The 24961-nt window shown below is 37.9% G+C and overlaps 1 protein-coding gene across 1 annotated transcript in view; it reads left to right on the top strand.

The window, feature by feature from the left end:
• Positions 1-24961, top strand: part of zmp:0000001236 (mastermind-like protein 2) — a 51655-nt gene that overhangs the window by 17298 nt on the left and 9396 nt on the right. The window contains exon 2 of the mRNA XM_056757312.1: positions 18571-19797. Within this exon, the coding sequence (XP_056613290.1) occupies positions 18571-19797 (1227 nt within the window). The remainder of the gene's footprint in view (positions 1-18570; positions 19798-24961) is intronic.

Below are 24961 nucleotides of genomic sequence, written 5' to 3'. Positions count from 1 at the left end.
CAACCGGCCTCGCATGTACAAACATGCTTCGATATGGAGCATTGCTGCAACCTTGAACTTTTCATGCCACTGTCAGAAGTTTCCCTGGCACAGTGAAGCCACAGCTGCAGAATCGAGCTCTGCTCCGATAACCCCTCGCTATGCACCCTAATACCTTCCTATTAGTCAATGTCACCTGTGTTTTACATTTCTTACACAAGTGATTTTTAGTGGAGTCCGGTACTCATAAAACCCTGCATTTTTTTGTCACCCGATCCGTGCCCGCTAAATTCTCACACTCGCTGTCAAAAGAGAGGTTTTGGCTGCTTGACAGCAAAAGAAACCTAGCAATTTTCTAGCCACAACAATGGCAGGTCACAACCGCTGAATCGCTTGAAAAACGCTATCACTCCGCGTGGAGCTTAGTAAATGGCTGCTTGTTGATAGACGGTGGGGTTAGGAGTTCTTTTGCATGCGTGGCTTTATTTTCCCATGTTCTTGGCTGCGCCTCAGCCTTGGTTTGCGCACGGGATTGCCAATATTGGTCTACGGGCCTTATTCGGAATGTCAGAAGTGTGTGGGAGTTGAACAGAGTTCAGTTCCTACTGCTTTCCCTTGCTCTGATCATTGTGAAATCATCATAAATTGGGCTGCTTTGTTAGGGCTGCTCAGTTCGATTGAGTTTTTTGTGTTTTATGCAGATGTATGGTTAATCTTCTCAACAAAATGACTGACCATAACGTTCATTGACAACTTTTTTTTCTTTTTGACATTCATATGCAGATTTTGGGTAACATAAGGATGCAAACAAAGGCACTCAAAGTTCACCTTAAAAATGAAAATTCTGTCATCATTTTCTCACCCTCTTGTCATTTCAAAGCTGTATGACTTTCTTTTTTCTGCGGAGCACAAAATAAGATATTTTGAAGAATGTTGTTAACAGCCCCCCATTCACTTGCATTGGTTACAATGGAAGCGAAAGGTGGGCTGTGCTGTTCTATTTCCTACATTTTTTTAAATATCTTATTTTGTGTTCTGCAGACGAACGAAAGTCAGACAGGTTTGAAATAACAAGAAATATTATGTATGTAAAAAAATATTTGTAAATAAGGACAGAAGTTTAATTTTCAAGGTGAACCAATCCTTTAAGAACGCATGCTTTAGGCTTACTTGAGGTTGTTTCCATTTTTTATTTAATATGAAAACATTTTTGTATGTTTTGTTCTTGATTTACTGAATCAATAAATTCCTATATGCCTATTAAAAAGGCAACATGACTTTAACCAAACAATAATTGTGTTAGAGGAATTTTTTACCCAAGAATGAAATGTATCCCATGATTTACTTTTTATTACTTTATAACAGATTATATAAAACGGACACTGGGATTAAACCCACTGCATTGAAGGAATTATCCTGAAGTCATCAGATTGTTTGAAGTGAATGTTGCTTAAAAAGGTTGGGAGTGAAGCCAGACAATATGGTGAGCTGAGTCCTCTGTAAACTTCAGTATTATGAGAGTAAGCAGTTTTAAAGGTGTGAATGCGAGGAAAGCTCCGGAGAGGATGTAATGGAAGAGATCCACACAGAGATTGCTTTAAAAAAGAGTGTTTGTGTTCCAGAAATAGACAGTGCTGTTTCTCAATTCTCAGGATTTACACACACTTTTCCTGGGGATTGTACAAAGATTTCTTTTGGTGAACAAGAGATCATGTTCGATCTAGAGACAGAAACAATGGTGTCTGAGCCCAGAATTAACCCCTCTGTCCTGTGTTCCCACGGGAGATTAACTGCATACTGATGTGAATGAAGTGTTAAAGCATGGATGCTACACAGGAACTTCAAGCACTGAAAGGAAGTTTCAACTCAAAGTTCATATGATACATCCATCCATGTGCATGATGGGATAAGAGCATTTAATAAGCTTTAGATGACTGACCAAAATGTAAATCAAAACTTGATATACGCATTCGCTTTCCTGAAGTTAACTTCTGGTCTGTGTTTGGTTATAATATAAAAAAAATATGTTTATATTTGATTCATTTTATAAAATTACATTGAAGCTACTCAACAGTTATGGATTCTTTGCGGAGATCTACCAGAAGTTTATTTTGGGCCACACACCATTTGTTTATGTTGTTGCAGATTAAAACAGTCTATATAATAGGTTAGGTCAGATTTTATCTATACATTCAATGCATGTTTTGTCTTAAAAATCTTTACATGCCTTACGTTTACATGCAAAAAAGAAATGGGTATCTATCAAAAATCAGCTTATAAAAGAAACCTGTTTACATGCGTATCAATAAACCGGCTACGCAGAAAACCGCGTGTACATGGAAGTTTGAGTTTGAGTCTTGCCAGGTTTCTCACGTGCAGAGACGTCACCATCGATAGTCCATCTAGTAATTAAAAACAAAGCGGGAAATTGGTCAGAAGCTGTATTTTTATATCTCTTCTCATTAGAGGTGCTCCGATTGATCGGTCGTCGATCATAATCGGCCGATAATCACTTTGGGAAGTATGATCGGCGGTCTCTAAAAAGGCCGATCCAGAAAAGCAGATCAGATGACGCAAAATTGACGAGACATTTATTTTACGCGATATGAAAATGGCTTCACCGGTCTGGCAATTCTACAAGGTGTGTGAAATAGACAATGCTTTATCAATCTTATGCGTGTGTACTATGCGAATTCCACGATGCGGGAAGCACCCAAAACATTTTTACACCAACAACCTCTTTAGACGTCTGAGGGTTAGTCACGTAAAGGAGTGCGAGTAGTTTTCAAAGTTAGCCTCGCGCAAAGTAAAAGGGGCAGTTCAAGCAGCTCGAGCGCCATTTAGCTGCAGAGATCGCGTCAACCGAAGATTAATTTGTTCTACCAGTGATAGAAATATCTGAAGGCAATCGTCATTTTGACGTACTACAATAAAGGCGATTTGTAATTCCCCTTTTTATCATTTCGTGTCATTAGAACGTGATCGTGAATGAACGTGATTGAGTGCGGAAGGAGGTAGACTATCGCGAAGGGACGTGTGTTTCTATTCATGATCTTACTCTCAAATGTCTGCTCAGTTTTGCTAAACGCGCATGTGGTCAACAGAGACTCGAGATGCATATATGCATCCATCACTCCCCGCATACACACAGGCGCGCTGTGGTGCCGTCTTTACAGAGTTTTTACTTCATAAAATACTTCATCAAATTTCACTGCGTTTTCTCTGTTCAGTGAAGCAGCACATATATGTGAAGCCGGACAACAAAAGAAGTCTTATTGGTACATTTTTGGAAAATAAGATTTTTACATAGTTTGAAAGCTGAATAATTAAGCTTTCTATTGATGTATAAGTTGTCATGATATGATCATATCTGGCGGAGATATACCCGTTTACAACTCTGGAATCTGAGGGTGCTAAATATTCAAAATATTGAGAAAATTGCCTTTGAAGTTTTCATTAAAAGGGCCTGTTAATGGCCATCCACTCACAAAAAATAAAGTTTTGATATATTTAATATATTGAATTTACAAAATATCTTAATGGAACATGAGAAAATTCGATCATTTTGACCCATACAATGTATTTTCGACTATAACTAAAAATATTCCCGTGCTCCTTAAGGTTTCGTGATCCAGGGTCACATATGACCAAACCACAGCTTTCTTGTGAGTACAAAACACCTTTTACAGGCACCTGTCATTGTTATTGTATGGACATAAGAACATAAACATTTGCTTGTAATTAGATTATTATTTTATGTCCGACAACAGAAACATTGAAAATAAATGAAAAGTCTAAGTCTAGCGCAACCTCTCCTCAGCTGTCAGTAACAGAGACATTTTTTAAAGCATCAACTCTACTGCAAGGACAGTAAGAAGCATAAAGAAATATCAGATTATCAGATAAAATAATGTAATAAATTTGCTTTGATCATGGCCACTTTATATTGTGGAAGACAAAGGGTTTCTGGGACTCATGTCACATGCTGCTATGTTTTATGAAAATATGTGGTAACACTTTCCTTGAAGCATTTATGTTTAATTTATTGTAAAAGTAGTTTTCAAGCAGTGTAAATGCACATTTTAATGCATTGTAATGTCTAATAGATAATTGTTATTACAGTTAATACATTATAACACTAAGCAATTCATTGTAACACGACACATTTTAAATTGGTTATAATTATTTACAACTACATATAATGCATTACAACACACATTATGAATATTAATAATGCATTTTACCCTTTAATAACTCTTTATAATGCATTATACATAAATGCTTCAAGGAAAGTGTTACCAAATATGTTACTTACTAATATTCATTAGTTAATTCATGACACTTTCTCTTTTGGTACTCAGAAAGCTTCAAATAGTTCCTATAATCGGTGATCGGAATCGGCCAACACAGCTTTCAGTGATCGAGGATCGGTGATCGGCTAAAAAAACCCTGATCGGAGCACCCCTACTTCTCATGTCCCCAATAACTCCAACAATAATTTTTTCATTTTGCCGATTCTACTGTACATCAACTTCATGATTCGAGAGCGGACTTTTATGCGTTATTTTACTGTTAATTCCATTTGAGACTTTTACTATTGCGCCGATAGACATGCAAAACTGAAAGAAAACCAGTAAAGGCGTTTAAATGCATTGCAAAATCGGAGTAATGGGGTACTTCTCCCTAGCGGGTTTTGCTTATGATAAAAGAAACCCGTTTTACGTGTTTACATGATTATACTTGTAATCAGTTTATTAAGCATAATCGCATTAAGGCTGTTCATGTAAACTCACTCAATGATGTTTGTTGAGAATACATTTGTGTCTAGTTGGAGAACAGCTCTCCGCCAGCTTTTCTGGTGGATTTATACACATGCAGATCAGCCTCCATCAGGGCTGTCCAAGCTATATGCCTGAAATCATTAAGTGGTCAATGGCATGCCTTATCTGAGCCATATGAGGCAGCTGCACTGTTGAGGAAGAACCAGATGTTGAGAGCGAGAGCGCGCAGGAAACAGCTCGGCATGCCATAGGAGTCATCTTTGAAAACAGGAAGGCAACTTGTTCCCTGCTTATGGGACGTTTCCTGTGGCAAGGAATGGAGGGGGTGGTGGTGGGGGGTTGACATTTTGTGAGAAGGTGCATAACTGGAAATGACCATTTATGGGTTTAAGAGGAAGTGGGACTTGGCAGCCTTTCTGGCTCAGTAGGAGTTTTCATTAAGAAAACATGCCTTTCATCAAACAAAAACCTTTTTCAATTTAAAACATTACACATACAAAGGGGGTAACTTCTATATATCCACAAAAAGTGATGTAACATTGTGCCATCTATAATGCAACAAAATGATCAGTAACTAAACAGCGTGTCTGCGGTGTCTTAAAAAGTATTAAAAGGTGATAAATAAATCTAGAGAAAATAAAGGCATTAAAAAGTCTAAAACGCCATTTTCCAAAGTATTAAATTGTGTAACATCTTTTAGTAATTATCCAAAGGGGTCATATGCTAAAGTTTGCCTCACTTTAATCATTGCGTAGGCAAATAGTGGGATGTCCACACCCGGTTGTTAAACAACATTGACTAATGGAGAAATGTTTTTGTGCAAATGGTTGGATGATAAAGAGTTGGAACCAATGCTGAGTGCTGTGTCTGGGAATAACTGTTACTTGTACGGCTCTGTGTGTCGGAAGGCGATTAGCTTAGCCTCGTTTTCATTTCTAATAAACCTTGCATTGGTTTAGTCACTCAATGAATTCTCTTGTGATTTGTTCCCACCCTTCTGAATTATGTTACATTACATTTACATTTATGCACTTACATTGCATTATCCTATACATTTATACTTAGGTATCTGCAATCCCCTGGGATCCAACCCACAACATTGCGTCGCTCATGCCACTGAGCTACAGGAAAGCTATGGCTTAATTTTATTAAATTATTCACAACGTATATAGTACATTTAAGTTAAAGTTTTCGCCTTAAAATGTATGGAAAGAATCTTAAAAAAGGTCTTAAATTATATTCAATTTAGCTCATGATTCCTGTATATAGTTTACTCTTCTTAAGCATCCAATTAGTTTTTTGGGAGATATTATTTCACAGCTGTGCAAAAGTTTTGGGAGAACTACACCTTGCCTGTGCCAGTTCTTTACAGTTCTGTTAGACTTTCAGCCCTGCTTGCAATAGATTTGGTTTATCATCAAGCTCTCAGTATTGAAAGGCTGAACACAGCTGTTCTCACAGTTTAACAGACTGACCTCTGCTGGCATGGCACGATTGAACGAAGAATTCGAGGTTTAGAATAATAATCTGTCATTCCTCCTATCTGTGAGCAGCTTAAAATATGATTCCCATTTCCCCCTCCTACACGCTCAGACCATCTCATCTAGCAAATTCATTCTTCTCCAGCCTCCAGTTTTTGCTCTTCTGCACGCAGTTCATGTATTAGTGACATTTGCCATAGCGAGCATTAATATTACAATAGTTCATAAGGTTAGGATTAGAACAAAGTCACCATAGGTATCAAAAAAGAATTAAGTTGAGAAGAGCTCTGCTGTTAGTTTTATATGAGACGAGACTTGTTATTTTCGTATGGCAAGTAATATAATGAGTCCCATTGAATTTTATCGAAGACACCCTGTGGGGATTTACATTTGCAGCCAAATTTTACCCCCACGTAAGAGCAGGTAGGCCCACGTTTGATGTGGTTTTCACACATTTGTCAGAAGCATCCCTGCGCTGGTTAATAAGAGCGAACCGTAGAAGACAATAAACTTCTCAGACCCGCTGAGTTGCATTCAGGCAAATGAAGCTGCCACTAAATTAAACCATTTCAGCTCAAGCGGATAAAGCTTGTGTCTGTCTGACAAATCGCTCGGTGAACATCAGTTGAGCTATACTGGGAGGTCTTTTTCTCCTAATCCTGTTCTTCAACAGAAACAGTGCGAAGTGAACGACACAGGGACCAGATTTGCTCTTGGCTTTGGTCGTGGTGTGTGCGATCGAAACAATGAAATTAAACACCCAATCAGAGCGCAAGGCCAGGAAAAGCCCACCAAACCTGGAGAACACTGCTCTTTTGTTGTAGCCATTGTGAAGGAGATACCATAGACCTTTTGTTTGGCACAGCTCAGTCAACCCCCTCCCCCTTAGCATTTTCGAGCCAGTGAGCAGTGCATTGCCTATATTTCTCAGGCGACACTAAAATACTATTAGGGGATTCAAGCGTTTATTGCTTGCGTTTATTGCAGATCAAATTAAGTGCTTTTCACTTCATTTGATCAGACAACTTAGCTGAGATGTTAAAAGGACAGTTCACCAAAAAATGAAAATTCTATCATGAATTACTCACCTTTAGTGGTTTAAAACATAAATAAATGTCTTTGTTCGGTTGAACACAAAGAAAAATATTTGGAAGAAAGTTAGCAGCTGACATTTCTGGGGCACCATTGACTACCATAGTTGAACAACTGTTCATAAACTGCCTTAATAAATTCCTCAAAATATCTTCTTCTGTGTTCACCGGAACAATAAAAAATCCACAATTGGTATAAAAATCCACTATGGTAGTCCGTGGTTCCTACCAACTGACAGCAGACTGTCTTACGGCCAACATTATTGCAAATATCTTCATTTGTGCTCAACCGAACAAAGAAATGTATACAGGTTCACTCATGGCAGTATTTTCATTTTTGGGTGAACTATCCCTTTAAGACTTTATGTTGTAAAATTTTACTCACCCTCATGCCATCCCTGAAGACTATTTTCTGTTGAATGCAAATTAATAATTATTATGCGGTTACGTTATTTTATTATAGTGAGCAAATGAAAATGGTGTAGCACCAAAAAGCACATACACCCAGCATTAAAGATCAGGCAACATGCTATTTCATGCATTCTGACTTTATTACTCCATTAAACATGGTGGCTTCTCATGCTTAACATGGTCAAGTTGTTAAAAATCTATTGGATGTGTGACATAGTATTTTTGTGCTTGATACACTTCCCCAGCATTCCAACTTGTTTCAGAAAGTTTTTTATAAGTCTAGATCCCGGTTTCTTAACAGGGACCGTATTCATTTTATTGGACAATTCTCCCGAAAAAGCACGCCCACGGCAAGGCGAAAGAAATAACCTGCCCACGCACCAACTATCCAGCGATTTGAGGAAGATTGGCTGTGCAGTTTTGTGTTTGTTGTTTCTGTGTTTTGTTGGCAACCAGGGTGTGCGTGCATAATATAAAAACACGAAGGGATCAATCCGATGATGTATTGTGTGTTCGTGCTGCAGTTCCGTCCCCCCTGCCTGCCTTAAGCAGTGGATTAACCATATGGGCAATTGGGCTAGTGCCCAGGGGCACCAAGACTTCAGGAGCACCACATAAACCAGCAATACAAAATTACAACTTCATAAATGTATATAAGCACTTGTTTTGTAAGACTTAAGTCACGCATCTGCTTTAAATAGCTGTGGCACCATGTGCATAGAATACCCCCCACTTTCTGTAAAATGGTTCTGTACCCCGCACTTTTTCGACACATCTCCGCCAACATCTTCTTTGTTACATAGATTTGAGTGAACTAACATTCAGCCAATCACTACTGAGTGTTATGAGGCGAGTCGTCTTTCGTGTACAATTTAAGCTTTAGTATGTTTTAGTATGAATTCAACGCAAGTCTTTGTACATGAGACCCCTGGTGATTGCATTTACCAATTTGTTGAATAAAAGTCCCAATGTCCGGAAACCTGTACATAGTTCCATTGTCCCCCGTAATGTGAATACATACAGTACATGAAAACTATACATAGGTTATATATATTTATATATGTCACAGCTGTGTCCCTGTACCCCCACTTTGTGGCACACAAAACATTTACACCTGTTAAAACTTTTTGTGCTAGTGACTTTGTTCACTACTTCAAAACAAGAAATGTATCATTACAACAGAAAGCAGGTGCCCCTTAACTACAGTAGGCCTTATTGTTAAAAATACTTTTTTTGCGTTCTATTCTACAAAAGTGTCATGTTAATGTATAATTCTTGTAAAATAGTATATTGTAAATTGCTGTTTCATTCTTATAAAATCTTTTAATATATAAATCTTTTAATTCTTGCGTGTGGGACTGTGGGTAGGTGGCTGGATGGGGGGAACCTCTGGGGATGTTGCCAAGGGGCACCATGAGGTCTTAATACGCCTATGCGTCAAGCAGTTTGTGTTTTTCCGGAAATAATCGTACAGCTGTATCTTTTATAAATTTGATCAAACTAAATACTCTTCGAAGATACTTAGTATGCAAAATTTATGAATAGGTTTTTAAGATTAATGTGAGATTGGCAGAAATTGCGTGTGTCACCCAATCTTTAAAGTGATAGTTTACCCAAAAATTTAAATTCTGTCATCATTTATTGTCATTACATACCTATATGACTTCATTTCGCAATAGTTAATCAACATTTAGATATTTGTTTCAGGCTATTTTTTTGTTGATCAGTGCAGTTGATCTTGATCAGTTTAGACTTTTATGTGTAAAAACGTTTGAGATGTACATATGTAAACAGATCATTTGTGGTATATACATTAAATTTAGAAAACTTACTTTGTGTAGAAAGAAGTTTAAAGATTACAAATAATTTGAGGTTTGAAGATAGATGTGTATTATACAGTAGATGTAACAGATTTATGGAGTGACAATGGTGACCTGATGGTTGCTGGTTTGGTTGTGTTTGCTGGGAGAATTTGTCCTCAGAGTTGTGAACTGAAGATTGAGGACGACAATAATGTTGTATTCGGGGCATGCTAAAAAAATGCACTTCAGATATGGTCATCGAATGTGACGGCCTGTCATGGCGAGGTTGATGGACTTCTTGTGACTCCAGTGTTTGTGTGTGTGTTTTATTTTGGAGGCTGGTGCTGTGACATTGTCTCGCTGGGGAGGGGGTGTATTCTTGTCCTGGTGGCTCTCATCTGCAAGATCAGAGCATCTGAGGTGGGCCTGGATATTTGTCCTTCTGCCCTTGCACAACATCTTCAGTAAATACTTTGAGGTGATTTGTCAGGAGAATGTTGGTAACCAAACAATGGTGGGGACTTGCATTGGTTTTGTGTCCATAAAATGTAAGTGAATGCATAGCAAAAATAATGAAATAAATAAATAGTTTCAGAACCTGCAGACATTAGTTCACACTCTATCACATGCATACCAAAAGATAAATTGCAAAAAAATCAATGGTCTGTTGGTTCTGGGTAGGTTTGTGAGTGCATTGAGCTCTGAATCTCAGCTGTGTTTTTGCACAGCGTTCTGTAAAGTGGGCCACTGTATTGTTTAATTCAGCTCTCGACAGACAGAGCAAATGAGAAGCTGTGAGTTACAGTTTAATAACGCACACCCCATGGTAAACAACATAATGGATGCATGGCTTCTTCTCTCTTATTTTTCCCCAGGGCCTCTATGATAGAGCTGCATGTTCTCTTTCTTTCTCATGTGCTGCTGATCACTTTCTTTTCTCCTTGCTTTCTGTCTCTAGGGATCTGACAGAGGATCCAGGGAGGGAGGGAAAGTGTAGATGATGCTTTTTTCGTGCGCTGCTACAGGCGTCTCTATTATTTGGTATGCTCTTGTGTATTTCTACCAAGTATATGCACATTGGTTCATCAGGATGATGATATGATACGTCTTGATTCTGGCACTTGATTCTGGGAGATCAAATTCACATTAGCCCTAAATATTAAGTTGTTGAGATCTATTGAGGAGAGACGTCCTTTTCAGGAGGAAATAAAATGCTTTAAATGCTTTTTTTTCTTCGTAAACAGGTGGATGATAAATGATTGATGATATTTCAACATAGCTCTGAGGGTAATTTTGGTTTCAGTGTTTGTTTGGATCAAAAGAGTCTTTCAGAGCCATAAAATGATGGCAAGAACAGTGAGTTCAGTAATTTCAGCGTTGCCGTGTTGACACCATGGCAACTCAAACAGCATACAGACACGGTTGCTCAATAACAATACACATTGAATAAATACTGTCTCGCTTTTCTACTTTCAGTACATCTGTCAGACGTCTGATTCCCTGCAAAATCATTTAATGCTAAACCTTTTCTTGGAACTAATTTCATTTTTCAGCCGTATTTACTATTACCTTTAACCCACTGCTCCCCACATAGTTTTCAGATGACGACTTTCTAACATGCTCAAGTGTTTCCAGAAAAGTGTGCCTTATGCATCAGACGTTCAGCCAGCGGTCCTAAGGCGTGACGTCTGTGTCTGAGACTACATGCATCTGACCAGCAGTCCGGTGTCCATTACTTTTATGTAACCTAAAGGCTTCGTAAATAAAAACTAATAATCCCCTTTTAAATCCAACATCCTGTTTAATAGAACATAAAATATATAAACACACAAAAAACAGCCCAAGCAAGTGATTTTACTTCGGGTATATTTGCTTTTTCAATTCATTGTAAATGAATGAACGAATATTAGACACATGCAAAACCGCAATCCTTGCAAATGATCATCTGTATCTTATAAAGGGAAGGATTTGTTTCATTTAATCAAAACACATTATGGAATGTAAAACAGACATTGGTTCTTATGTTAGTTAAGAATTTAAACCACAGAAGTACAGTGAAAGGCATCCCATTGGATTCAGTTTATAAACCGCTTCCTTCTGGTCTATTGGAGTGGCTGAGACATTAATCTGTAAGAATGCAGCTGAACACCCTTTGATCTGATTACTGCAATTTTTCTGCCTTTCATAAGAACCACTTTCCTGTCCATTCGTGGACGTGCCTAATCCTTTTTTATCTGCCTTTAGCTGATTCAGCTCTTTGGGATGGATGGGGGTGGGGTATCAGTGACACAACCATTTTATGCTATTCATGATATCTGGCTTGAGTATTATGAATCTGCATGCATGCATGCAAACATGGGACTATGTCAGGTAAAGCTTAATGTATTTGCTGCTTAAAGGGATAGTTAACTCAAAAAATGAAAATGATGTTTCAAACTATAGGATTTTTGTATCAAGCTCCAAATAACTAAAAGGACTAAAAGCACCATGAACCTATAGTTCTAAATCTTTGTATTGCTATATAAAAAACCTTCTCACATTCAACTCTTACATGTTACTCTCATTATCCTGTATTCAAATATAACCAGGATTGATGTGAATGATCTTGTTTCTAAATGATCTGTGTCTTTAAAGACAAATTATTGAACTTAAACCTCCTGCCTCCGTTTACTTGCATTATAGGAAAATGTGAGCGTCCTAAAACCTACAGTTAAATGTGCTGTGTGTCATTTTTTGGAGGATCTTTTGACAGAAATGCAATAAAATATACATAACGGTCTTCAGAGGTGTATAAAGACCTTACATGATGAAGCCATATGTTTTTTATTATCTTTGAATGAGCTATTTCTATCTACATACACCGCAGGTCCCCTCAAATGGAATTCACCATGTTGTTTCTACAGGAGCCCTAAACAGAGCGTTTTTCATAAATACCTTAACTCCTTTACTAAAAGTAAAAACGTGACGACATCTTAGTCCTGTGTCAGCCACAGTAGTGCTTCGAAATGTAGGGGGAAAGGTGCTGCGAACCATTGGTTGCAATTCGCAACCTCAACACTAGATGTCGCTAATTTCATATATTGGACCGTTAAGTTTGACAGAAGACAAGTTAATCATATGTGTTTGAAACGACACGATGAGTTCATTTTTTGTTGAACAAGCCTTTCACAACATTGTGTTGTGTAGGCACACTAACAGAGACGGATTGGAGATTTCATTAAATCAGCACACATGGACCAAACCCATCAGTCCAATATGTTTTAACCCTGTTCATCTTTCTATCATAAGTGTTTTCTTGCTCTCTCTTTGTTTTTTTATTTTTTCTCACCACTCAGAGACTCAATGTTATAACTTCTGGTAGCACAGAGTTGGGTCTATGAAACAGAGGATTCAGGGCTCCGATTTCTTGCCTCTCTGAAATTCCACGTCTCGGCACTCTGCATCCAGTGTAGCCGTATAAATATTATGTATCCCTAGGAACACAATAGTGCTGTTTATTTTTTTATTTTGGGCATGTTTTTTTGGCAGGTTGGATTTGAGAAGGCTTCGTATTCTCGCAGGAGTGAATTGCAATGTGCCTGAAGGGTCTGTCGAATAGATTCAAGAGCACAGAAAGCTATTGAGTCTGGTTTGTTAGACAGAAGACCCTCCCCTAAACAGACAGTCGAGGGTCTGTATTTTCCTTCAACATCGATTCTTATGCAGTTTGTTCACACCAAATCACTGGTATGATGCTGTAGTTGGCTTTTACACTATTTGGTAATTATATGGTTTTTAGAGCATTACTATGATCTATTTAGTGGTTGCTAGGGTGTTGCTATGCGGTTGTTTAGTGTCCTGACTCACATAACCCACCCTTGGATTTTGGCTTTATATTGTGATATTGTCCTAGGAAATTTGCAAAAGAATATAATATAATATAATAGCACATCATTCCACAAAAAGCTGCATACCAAAAGGAAAAAATATGATAATAATCGTTCATTCATTATTTCACATGTAAACCTTGATGAACACACAGTCAGACATGCACACTCAAACCCGGGCCTGGAGGATGTGCCACAGGTCTGACAGCTGCTTCCAGGACGATGAGTGTCACATCTTGTTGCTCTGATCACACCGAGCTCTATCAATTTCACTCAGAATCAGCAGGCTTCTCTTACTAGCAGCACATATGGCTGAGACCACACATATGACCTCACAGCACATACACAGCAAGGAAGATAGTAAAATATAGTTTTTTCAACTGGTGGGTGGTGACTCTAAATTAGGCTATTAAAATAACTATTTCATAATACAAAAAAATGCATATTTAGGATAGTAAAATAAATAGGTTAATTAGATAACAAACACTTCCTACTGTAAATCTTTGTTGTTGATATTAAAGGATGTGCGTACACTGAAAATGAATCTATTGGTAGAAGTTGATGGGTTACGTGAAGAAAGCTTATTCAAACACATCACAAAACTAACACATCATCATTAAAAACTAAATAACTTGCATGAAGGATAAACGTTTTTTTTGGGGCAACCACAATGGGTTTTGCAGAGTAAATAACTGGCTGTCGAAACCATCAAAGCTTTTTCAAGACACATTCGAAAACCAAAATGTTCAGTATTATTTGGCCTTTGGAGTTCATGGTAATTTTAAGCAGTTTCCATATTTGACATTTTTGGGTTGGGTTGCCATTGATACCTAGTGTAAATCTGGGTCCTAAAGCTAAACCTGAGGACAGTGGAAGCAGAGCAAAGCCACTAAAGAGCTGTCATAAAACATTGCAATTAATGGTCACGCTGGATTATAAATACTTTATCTCCAGCCTTGCACATGTTGCATGACAGGTTTTTAGATTGCAGTTTTTAGACGTATTGTAATATCCCACGCCTTTAAAATGACAGCAATCTTGTGCTTGCTACTTAAAGTGGATTCTGTAAAATAGTTTTAAATAGATAGATTACGGAAAGAACTTGATTCATTTAAATATGTGGAATGCAATTTCTGCGCCCCTACTGGCTTAATAGAACTGCAAAAATTACTTAAAAAAAATAGTTGTCACAACATTGCTTTTCAGAAATCTAGTTGTGTTAGCACATAAAAGTTGAAATAAACATTGTGGCGGTATTTTTTTGTATTCGTATTGTGATTTATTTACAAGTGAAATTAGAAAAATAAAGTATGACGGGCCTTATTTTGTCCTTTGTCCCAGGGATTGGATCATTGGAAGTTTGAAGCTTGGTCATCGGACAGTCAACAAAGTCCGGCCCTCATGCCGTGACATATCATGCAGAAAATATATTGTTTAGAGAGGTAGGGAGATTAATGTTTTTGAGAAAAGATATGAGGGCACATGAATTAAAAAATGAAACACACTGAAAAATCTATTGTAATAAACACTGCAATATTACAGTAAAAATAGGAATTGACATTTTTTATTGCATGGGACTTAAAACTAGGATAATATAACAATTTCTTAAACTTTAAACCAGCAGTCCATTATTTGGACTTTTTTACTCTACAGTATGTGTATGGCGTGCTTTCTTCAACGAGAGCAACGTTGGATGCGTGATATCTATAAGCCTTACAAGTATGTGCCGAGAGCAATTTCTTCTCCTCCTTCCAGGACTCACTTTCAAAGAGATCCAGAGCTTCTGAGCTCATTAAAGCTTAATCAGAAAATCTATTTTCAGATCACTTGTAGCTCTGTCAGGAGGATTTCAATGAATAGAGGGCACTGTTTCTCTGCAGCCCCTTCGCCAAAATGAACAGGCTGGTATTATCAGACTGTTTCGAATGCGCTTGACACGCCGACGGCTAATATCGGCTTCTTTGGCTTAGTACGTATGTCATATCTCTTTGGTGATTTGTGTCACTTTGTGAATATTTGACTTATTTAAGCTGGCGAAGGACCTGTTAGGTAATAGCACGTGTGGATGAAAGCTGCTGCATACTTTAAAAAATGGAACTTAGACATTTGCAGTCTTGTGTTTTATGTGTGTGTATTTTAGATGTATGAATCTCCTGAGTTTCTGGATGTTCCTGCACTGTTTTATCCCCTCTAATAAATTATGTTGAGGAAGGTGACGAAGAGTTCATGAAAGCTTGCCCAGCACAAAAAGATCTTGCACCAAATCCTGGTCGTAAAGTACATTTTTGAGCTTCAGCATTTGTTTCTGTCATCACAATACATTTACATTTAAAGGTCCAGTGGCTGAAATTTAGCAGCATCTAGTGGTGAGGTTGCGAATTGTGACCAACAGATCAATCCACCCCTCCCTTTCAAAGCACTAGGGTGGCTGATAGAGAGTTAAAATGTTGTCACGTTTTCGCTTCTTTGCCGAAGGAGATAACGTATTTACTAGGGATGCCTACTACTTTACATCATTTTTTTTCTGATTAACACGTAAAAAATAACGTTACTAACAGAGCTTCCGTTTATGTTGTAATTTTTCCTCTAGCATCACATTATATAATCACGCTCTCATTCATGTAAAGATTTGAAACCATTAAACACGATTTTAAACTTTGTTGCTTAGCGTTTGCCACATTCAGTATAGATAGACAGCGCAGGCTGAAGGCCCCCGATCTTCACCATCTTCCTGGCCGCAAGGACATGTCCGAACCTACCCGCGCGGGTGCTGGTGATCCGAAACCCTCCAAGGCCAGACCTCCTTCGAGATAAAGATTTTAGCTGTGGGACGAAGGCTCAGCACACTCAACGTGACAGCGGCCCAGTCTGGTGTATACAGTCACAGGCTTAAGGCCGCGTCAGAATCTTTCAGACAACGCACCAGTATAAGTTTCCTTTCATGCTTGAATGAAAATATACAGACAAGATTATGCCAGAAAGCCTGTTTTGTCTAATATTTTCGTATACACAAGTTTTCAACATGCTCAATAAAATCCTAAATGAATGCAAACAATGAAGTGATTTTAAACGGGATAGTTTGATAAAGCGACTTTCTTCTACTGAAAACAAAAGAAGATATTTTGAAGAATGTTGATAACCAACCAACATTTAAACCATTGACTTCCATTGTATGAACAAAATGTGTTGTTCTTAACCTGGGTGAGTCAGACATTGGAAAGGTGATGTCAGCGTGCCATTCATGCCATATGTAAATATCACACTGTCTATTGAGAGACATTGAGAATGTGTGTGTGAATAACATTAATGTGAACACTCCCGGTCCTGAAGGCATAAAGCATCCCAGCCCAGTAATATTTCCAGTAAATGGGAATGCCTCCAATTTGCCGCTAAAGGAAAAACTGCTCCACAGTTACCCATCCCTCCGCTCATAATGATGTTAAGCTCAACACACGTCTTTCTCTGTGGGCAATAATGTCAGATGGTGTTTGAATAACTATGCATATCCAGGCGCAGGCAATATTGCGGCTGTTCAGAAACAATGCTGGTTAGAGTGGTTACTGTCAGCTTTTTCTCGATTATTCTGTCTTTGGACTTCAAGTCATTATACTTTATGTGCAGTTTCTTGGGCTATTTGACTAAATCTGACCCTTATGATTTACTTCCCTTGGTGCTTTCAGTCAATACATTTTTTTGCTAAATCCAGTACATGTATATGTTAACACATTACCAGACAAGACAATGTATTGTATTCTTCCACTGACCTTGAAAACAGAGTAAAATAATTTCTATATAGTCTGTGAATACATTCGGCCTCAATAAAGCTTTTTAAATGAGACTCATGAGTCATTGTACAGCCTCATTTACATAAATGAAGACATGAGGAACAAAGGAAGCAGTTCACACAACAAGGAAAATGCTGCTATCTTTACAGCAAGGCAACAATGGGAAATGTAATTCATGCAAATGAGGGAAACAGATAAAGCTCTCTTTTGTCTAGCAGTTCAATCTATCTCATGGCTTAATTTATCTGCATAGCTAATATCAGGTTTTGGGACAATAGTGATTGGCATAGTTTGTTTCCATCAAAGGGTGTTAGAGAGCACAGACCTGCTGTTGGTAAAACAAGTGGATTAGCAGAAATGCTTGAATTTTTTGCTGTTTATGATATTGGATTGTATGTATGCAACCTACACGTTTTGAAGCCAAGATCAAGCCACAGGACTGAAGGGATAGTTCTAGAATTGCTTTCATCATTTATTCACGCCCGTGTCATTCCAAACCTGTATGACTTCCATTCTTCTGCTGAACACAAAAGAAGATAGTTTGAAGAACGTCTACCACCATATCATTGGCCCCCATTGACATCCATTGTATGGATGGACAAAAAACCAATGTGAGGTTTCTCAAAATATCTTCCTTTGTGTTCCCCAGAACAGTGACATGATATGAATGGGCCTTAAATCTTGTATTAATAAAAAGTCCCCAGATTTTGCCAACGCCCAATGCTCACCAGGTGTCGCTTGTTAGGTGGTGTCCATGTTATGATTGATAAAGTTCAAACAATTTTGAAATCTGGATAACAGACTGTCATCCACTCCCGACAGAATTTATGCCAGAGAAAAATGATTTTGTGATGAATGCAACTAGCTGGCTAATAGTTGTTTTGTATGTTTTCGATATTCCTTGGTGTGCTCATGTTTGGTTTGAATGTAACCTTCATCAGCATACTCTCACTTTTCAGGACCCTGTGGGAAATCATGAACTTGCGATTCTGGAAGTCTCTTTTCAAATGCAAAATGGTCATCTGAACAAGGCTAAAGAGCCTTGACAGACATTTACAAACTGGATCAATTTACATAAAGAGAATTCATCCTCGGAACCACGTTTTTCGTACACTAATATTTAGAGCTCCCATCATAGTTTCAATTGGTTTAGAAAATCAAATAGTTTTTAATAAGAGTTCATTAATTAGATGGAGATGGTCATGTTACATTATGTGCTCTAGTCTCCCTGTTGAGCAGAAAATGCGTTCACTTTGGCTGTAGAATGCTAGACTAAAAGCTTTTGAAGAATTATTTGAAGAAACCTGAACTTTATTGTTAATCACTTCAGTTGTGTCACCTGACTAATTAATTTTCCATTTTGTGTATTTCCAGCAGGGTCTAAGAAGAAAGATTGAAGCACAGTCTCCTGCTTATAATGCTAAGAATGGCCTCTCCTGTGGAGCACCGAGATCTGACTTCAAGCGTCCGCGCATGGAACCCAACTCATTTCGACCTGGTTCTTGTGCTATGGCATCAGGACAGACCCAAAACTTGGTCAGGGATTCTGCCCGAGGTAACATGCTTGGAAGGAAGGATACCTTCATGATGCCTCATGGAATTGGCAGCGATATCTTTAACATAACTCTAAGGGATATGAAGAAAGAGCCAACTGAAGTTCAGACGTGTGGTCAGTCATCGACAGATCCTTCTACCCTTACGTTTGACTTCAAAGATGAAGGAAGTGGACAGATCGATCCAGAGCTCCAGGACTTGTTTGATGAACTTACTAAAACAGTGCCATCACTTAATGATCTGGAACTGGAGAAGATGCTCAAGCAAGATGATGACTTTGGTCTGGATTTGGGTCAACCCAGTTCAGCCGGTCAAATTCCTCCCTGCATTCATCTAGATAGGCCAATCAAGACAGAGTACTCACCGGATTTCAACCAGGCAGCTGGAGGATCTCCGCAGCTTAGACCAGCCTCTGCCGGCCCTTCCTTTTCTATGGCCAACACAACGTTATCCACCTCATCCATAACTTCAAGTCAGATGAATCATGGACAACCGTCTAGAGGACTTCCGGTATGGCCCGAGATGTCACATGCTGAGCAGCTAAAGCAAATGGCTGCTAACCAACAACAGCCCAACTTGCTTCACAACCATCATCAGGCTCAAGCTGGAGGCGTTAGGAACTGGTCTTCGGCATTGGGTGTTCACCAAACACCTACCTCTTTCAATCAGGAGATTTCCCAGCGGAGAATCAATGCTGGGACTGCTGGTCAGGCTAAAGGCATGGCCAACTGCTTTCTCAAGCCAAATGGATACAACACCTCCCATAACCTCGACACAAAGGTTCTCAGCAACAAGACCTTGGCCCATTTCAGCCCTAAAGTACCGCCATCCACCACAACTCAACAGATGCCTCTTATGACTGTTCCACCAAACAAAGCAGTCATGCAGCAACCTCAGCCGTCAACAGCAGGTCAGGGCATGAGTTTTCAGAACTGCCAGCTGCCCATGCAGTCATCTACCTGCCTACAACCGAAACCCCACAGTCAAAGGCCTCCTCTTAACCAGCACGGTGCAGGAATCAGTTTTAAAATGACACAGCAGAGACAGGTAGGACGCTGTGTTTTCCTTTGAAATACAGAACAAGAAATAAAAGCATATACCTCATTTTGTATTTAGCATAATGTGTTCTTGCTACCTGACAAATTATGACTGAAATGGGTCTTATGAGAAATCATACCAGTCTTTGTGAAACTCAAAATAAGATATTTTGTGAAATGTCATAATAAATGAGGCCAGAGTTGTGTTGTTACCAACATAGCAAAATATCTTCTTTTGTGTTCTGCAGAAGAAAGGCATACAGATTTAAAATGAGTGAATAAAAAAATTATTTGGCCACATATTTTTATCAGAAAGAAAATCATTGCTGGGCAATTCGAGCAATGTCAAGCTTAAGATAAAAATACTGATAGGTCAGATACCTATGTGAAGTCTCTTTGGTTCTGGTTTGCTCATTTTAGTAATTCACAGAAATCCTAAAAAAAGAGTAAAAAAAAACTTGCCCTTTTTGTCACATCCATAATGCGTTAATATTTCTCTCTTGTAAAATAGAAAACTTTTTCTAATGTCTGGATTCTATCATTGGGTGTTTAGAAAATATACAGACGATTCAATATATTGAATAATAATTGAAGTAATAAATATATTCTCTGAGAATTTATATTTCAGGTTTTGACTGGAAATGTCACATCCGTAACGCTGGAATGGCCCAGCTCTGTTCTCTTGTGCTTCATTTAACACAAGAACCCTTATTATGCAAATAACTCTTATTTTGAAATGTACATATTGGTCAGTGAGCATTTCATAGAATTATACTATTTTAACACTGTATATTGACATGCGACCTTTAATTTATCCATCTGCCTCATGTCGGGAAATTCTTGAAGTATGCTTAAAGTTTATTGAAGATATTTTCAAATAATTAGCTTTGCAATATGTTCTGTTATAAAACTGTGACATTTGTGCTTTGCAGACTTGGTTGTTTCTGAGCCAATAGAGTTGTCATATCAAAACCACGCACGCTGTTTTCTCTCCACCTGTCAGTCTGTTACATTAGCCATTCTGTCTGCTAACTGCTCAAAACCCATAAAAGAAAAAACAGGCCTACAGGCATAACATATCGTGTGATACCCTTACGGAAAGAAAATATATCTCCTAGTATATGAAATAAAAATATATTAAATTACTTAATAGTATATTAGAAAATATACTGAAAAATATATTGTGTAAATATATTACAATATATTGAATAATACACAAGGAAAAAATAAACTTTTCATACAGTACATTGAACAATATATGACAATTTATTTACTTATATGTCACAATATATGTAATTTTCTAATCAGTAATATACTTTATAATATATTGATGTAAGCCTACATGTGATAAGATATGATACTGGATGTGTAAAATATGTTGACCATAATATATTTACTCATGCCATGTACACTCACAAATATATGGGAATATATATTTCTTATGTATTTTTTACAATATACATGTTTCATTTCTTAAAACATAGGCTAGTTTACAATAGCATAAACTAAGCTGCTCACACTAAAAGCACTAAGTGAAAAGACAATCACAGTACTGAAAAGCGCACAGCCATTACTTATTAAATAAAGTAATGTATAATCTCATTGGTGTTCAGCAAATGGTTATTCTAACAACAGGCTCTACTCTTCAACCACGGTAACCCCACGAATTTACCCATACTAGAAACCATTTCAAAGTAGTACAAAATTAAACCCTAAGAGATCCCCCCTATATTAATATTCAGCAAAAAGAAATAACACCTTCATTTTAACATTTTTACCCCTCTATGGCAGTCAGAAGCAAAGCATGCTGGGAACTAGAAATCTGCTTTTATGTGTCCATATACTGTATGTGTATAATATACAATCACATCTATATGGTAACATCTATGCGCAATATATACTCAATTAAAGATCAAATGTGATAAATATTAGAATCATTTTTGTCTTCGTTTCTAAATATATTTATATGTTCAATATATAGGCATATATTGTCAATGCATACTGTATATTGCTGTATATTGAAAAGTATTAGCACCAGCTTCCAATATATGGAAACATATTATGTAATATATTGCATTATATTTTGCATTATATTATATAATGCCTACATATTTTTGTTCCTTAAGGGATTATCTTTTGAGTGCCGGTGGTTGTAGGGTGCCATGTATATGTATATCCAAGGCTCCTCAAAGCTCTTCGTCGGTAGCCCAACTTGCTGTAGCATGGTGGATTAACATGCAAAACTTCTAATTTCTCCGGCTGTCACAGTCGCTTGCCGTCAGTGCATAGATGCGCACAGTGGGATTTGCTAATTGTAGGTTGTTAGCCGCCAGGGACAAGTTGTGGAAAATGACAGTAATCTGCTTAGCCCAGCGCCAGAGGTTGAAGCTCTGATTTGTTATGATTGGGGAGCTTTAGAACATCCCCCTTTTCAGTTTCGTACAAACAGTATCTCTCGACTCTGTTTATGAGGAACGATAACAGAAGTCACACAAGATGAGTCGTCTGTACTCGATTCAGAGAAGACGAGAGGGAGGAGAGGGTGACACAGGAAGACACGTGCTTGATTTTCACACAAAGATGTTGTTCAATCACATCGTTAGTACACAAACATAGTTCTCTTTCACTATCCATTTGAAGGACTTCCTGTGTTTAGATTTTGCTCAACGTTCATTCTCATTTTTTACACATTGCACGAAAATGTTGTTCTTTTATGAAACTTCAGTGCAAATACATAACAAATGTTGGGAAGTGCTACAGTCAACACAACAAGTAATACATGCACACAAAATAAACAACAAGAAGGATATGTCTATCAACTAGAAACACACCGAACAGCTAAATAAATAAACTCTAAATAAAGCAGTCGGGTTAAATAAACAGAAAATTGCTTATATTTATCACAAGAATGGACTAAAACAACCCTGCATTTTGGGTTGAAACAACCCAACGGTTGCGTTCGTTGAAAGTTGTTGCACAAATAGTTTTCAAAAAGATTTTGATCAGGTTTTGTGAAGTTTTGTTAAGTCATGTTCTGATGTTCAGTAGTTTTGAGAAGTATCAGATGTGTGTTCAGTCTGTCGTTTTTAAAGGCACAGATGTTTCGGTGTCTGTAGCTTTCTGAAGTCACAGAAGTGTTTAGTCTCTAGTTCTGACAAGTTAATCTGAGTACAACAACAATCCAAGCTTTATATTTCTGCTTTAAACCAAAAAAGTGCGAGATCCAAATGACTTTCATTGTCAAGTGCCTAACTGTAACTGAGCTCGCAGAACATTCCTTATGAGAACAAGGACTTCAACGACCTTCATAATCCTAGTGTATTTGCAATCCATTAGTAATTTAGATGGTCCATTATTTCATGAACAACCAGTCGAAGTGACACTATTCTGTGTTTGACATTTGTGAAAAATGGTTGTGATTTCAGAGATAATGCAGCGTTGATGGGGTTAAGTGTCCAGCAATAATGTCTCTTCCAACAGGAGAATAATAGGCAATGGAAAGTCTTCCCACGCTAAACTGAATTAGCAATGCCATGGAAATAAAGGTTCCTAAATGGTGCTTTTATTCAGATTTGTACTCTCACTGGATGAGGTGCACGAGATGTATGTAAACAGATCAGAATGTTGATTCTTATTTGCTCGGAGCAAAGCTATCGTCTGTGATATCAGGGACTTCCATAACAGTTGTGTGAAGATCATTCTGTTGCCTGTGGAGAAGCAAATTTCAACATTCACTACCAGAAAGTGTAAAAAATATAGCATAATTCTTACAGCGTAATATATAACACTGAGAGACTTCGAAATGCCCCAAAAACTTCATGCACTGTTTAAGATTTTCTGATTTTATACCGACTAGTGAGAACCTGGAGAAACGATACTGTATGTACTGCTCTAGTATGTTTTACTGTGAGTCTGAAATATGTAATGCACTAATGCACCAAATAAGCTGACAGTAGAATAGCTATTACCCGATATCAGCAATAAAAACTGCTGATTTAGTCAGAACATATAGATTCATTTATTGCTGTGTGTTTCTATGAAGATCAAACGGAAAGAAGAAGTAGGACTTGAATTTTGTGAGTCTTTGCAAAAGTTGCCTGTACAATGCTGCGGTGTTGTGGGTAGTTTCTGGTTTATATTCTGGTCCCTGGATACAATGCTTTCAATGTTAATTTTTTACCCTAAGGATAAAGGTTTGGCTTGTTCGCATGGTCCAGATAGTCCCTGCTCTTTCTTTTCTGACGGATTATGACGGGCCAGTTACCTTCAAGGGCCCCCCAACCCTCAATTTTTCCATTCTTTCCCTTAGCTGCGCATTCATAGTTATAGAAAGTGAAAGTTAAGGTGATAATGAATATTAAAACCATTAACGCTAAAAATAATCTGTTTAGGGTTTATAGAAGTCTGATATTAGCTACAAAAAATCAACCAATTAACTGTCAAACATACACGTATTTAATGCAACACATACATAAATATATGATTTCTTACCATAAAATGCCCCTGTGACACATGTCTGTAAACATCAAATCATCAAGCAGAAGATTCAGAAAATGGTATTTCAATGTGCGTTAATAAGTTAAATTTAATTGAATAAGCTAAAGTAACATAAAAACAAATGTTGCCATGCTTTCATTTTGTACAGGGTATCCACAGGGGCCTTTAAAAGGCTTTGGGACCCATAAATTAAACAAAAAATCAATGATTGTTTTCATTGTTGTTACGTTTTCTGTATCAAACTGGATTGTGCAACCTTTAAGCCTTGTGCCCCCTCTTGCTCATGGTAGTCAAGGGCCCCGGGGCACTGGCCCTATTGGGCCGGTCAGTAATTCATCCCTTGGCGCAGAATCAGATTGAGCGAGCAAGCAATAAACAAACATGCCGTTAAAGATACCTAAACATTGTGCCACCCCTGGTTGGGGAAGAGCACGGTCGCCGCATAACCTTCCTTCGTATTCCGATATTAGTAATGTGGGGTTAAAGTTTATTTCTAAAGACTTTCCCGCTCATGTGGGAAAAACATGGAGTGTTTGCTCATTTCATTTCTCTGAGGATTCCTTCGTGAGCAAGGCAGAGATCGACACTGGATTTGTGGAATGACTAAAATTTAAAAGCAGCTAGTGATGTGCCTTCGAAATTGGATCCGATAGGAATGGCGCAGCAATCTTATGCGA

This window comes from Triplophysa dalaica, chromosome 9 (assembly GCF_015846415.1).
Source record: "Triplophysa dalaica isolate WHDGS20190420 chromosome 9, ASM1584641v1, whole genome shotgun sequence".
NCBI lineage: Eukaryota > Metazoa > Chordata > Actinopteri > Cypriniformes > Nemacheilidae > Triplophysa > Triplophysa dalaica.
This window is presented reverse-complemented; position numbering and strand designations above follow the sequence as displayed.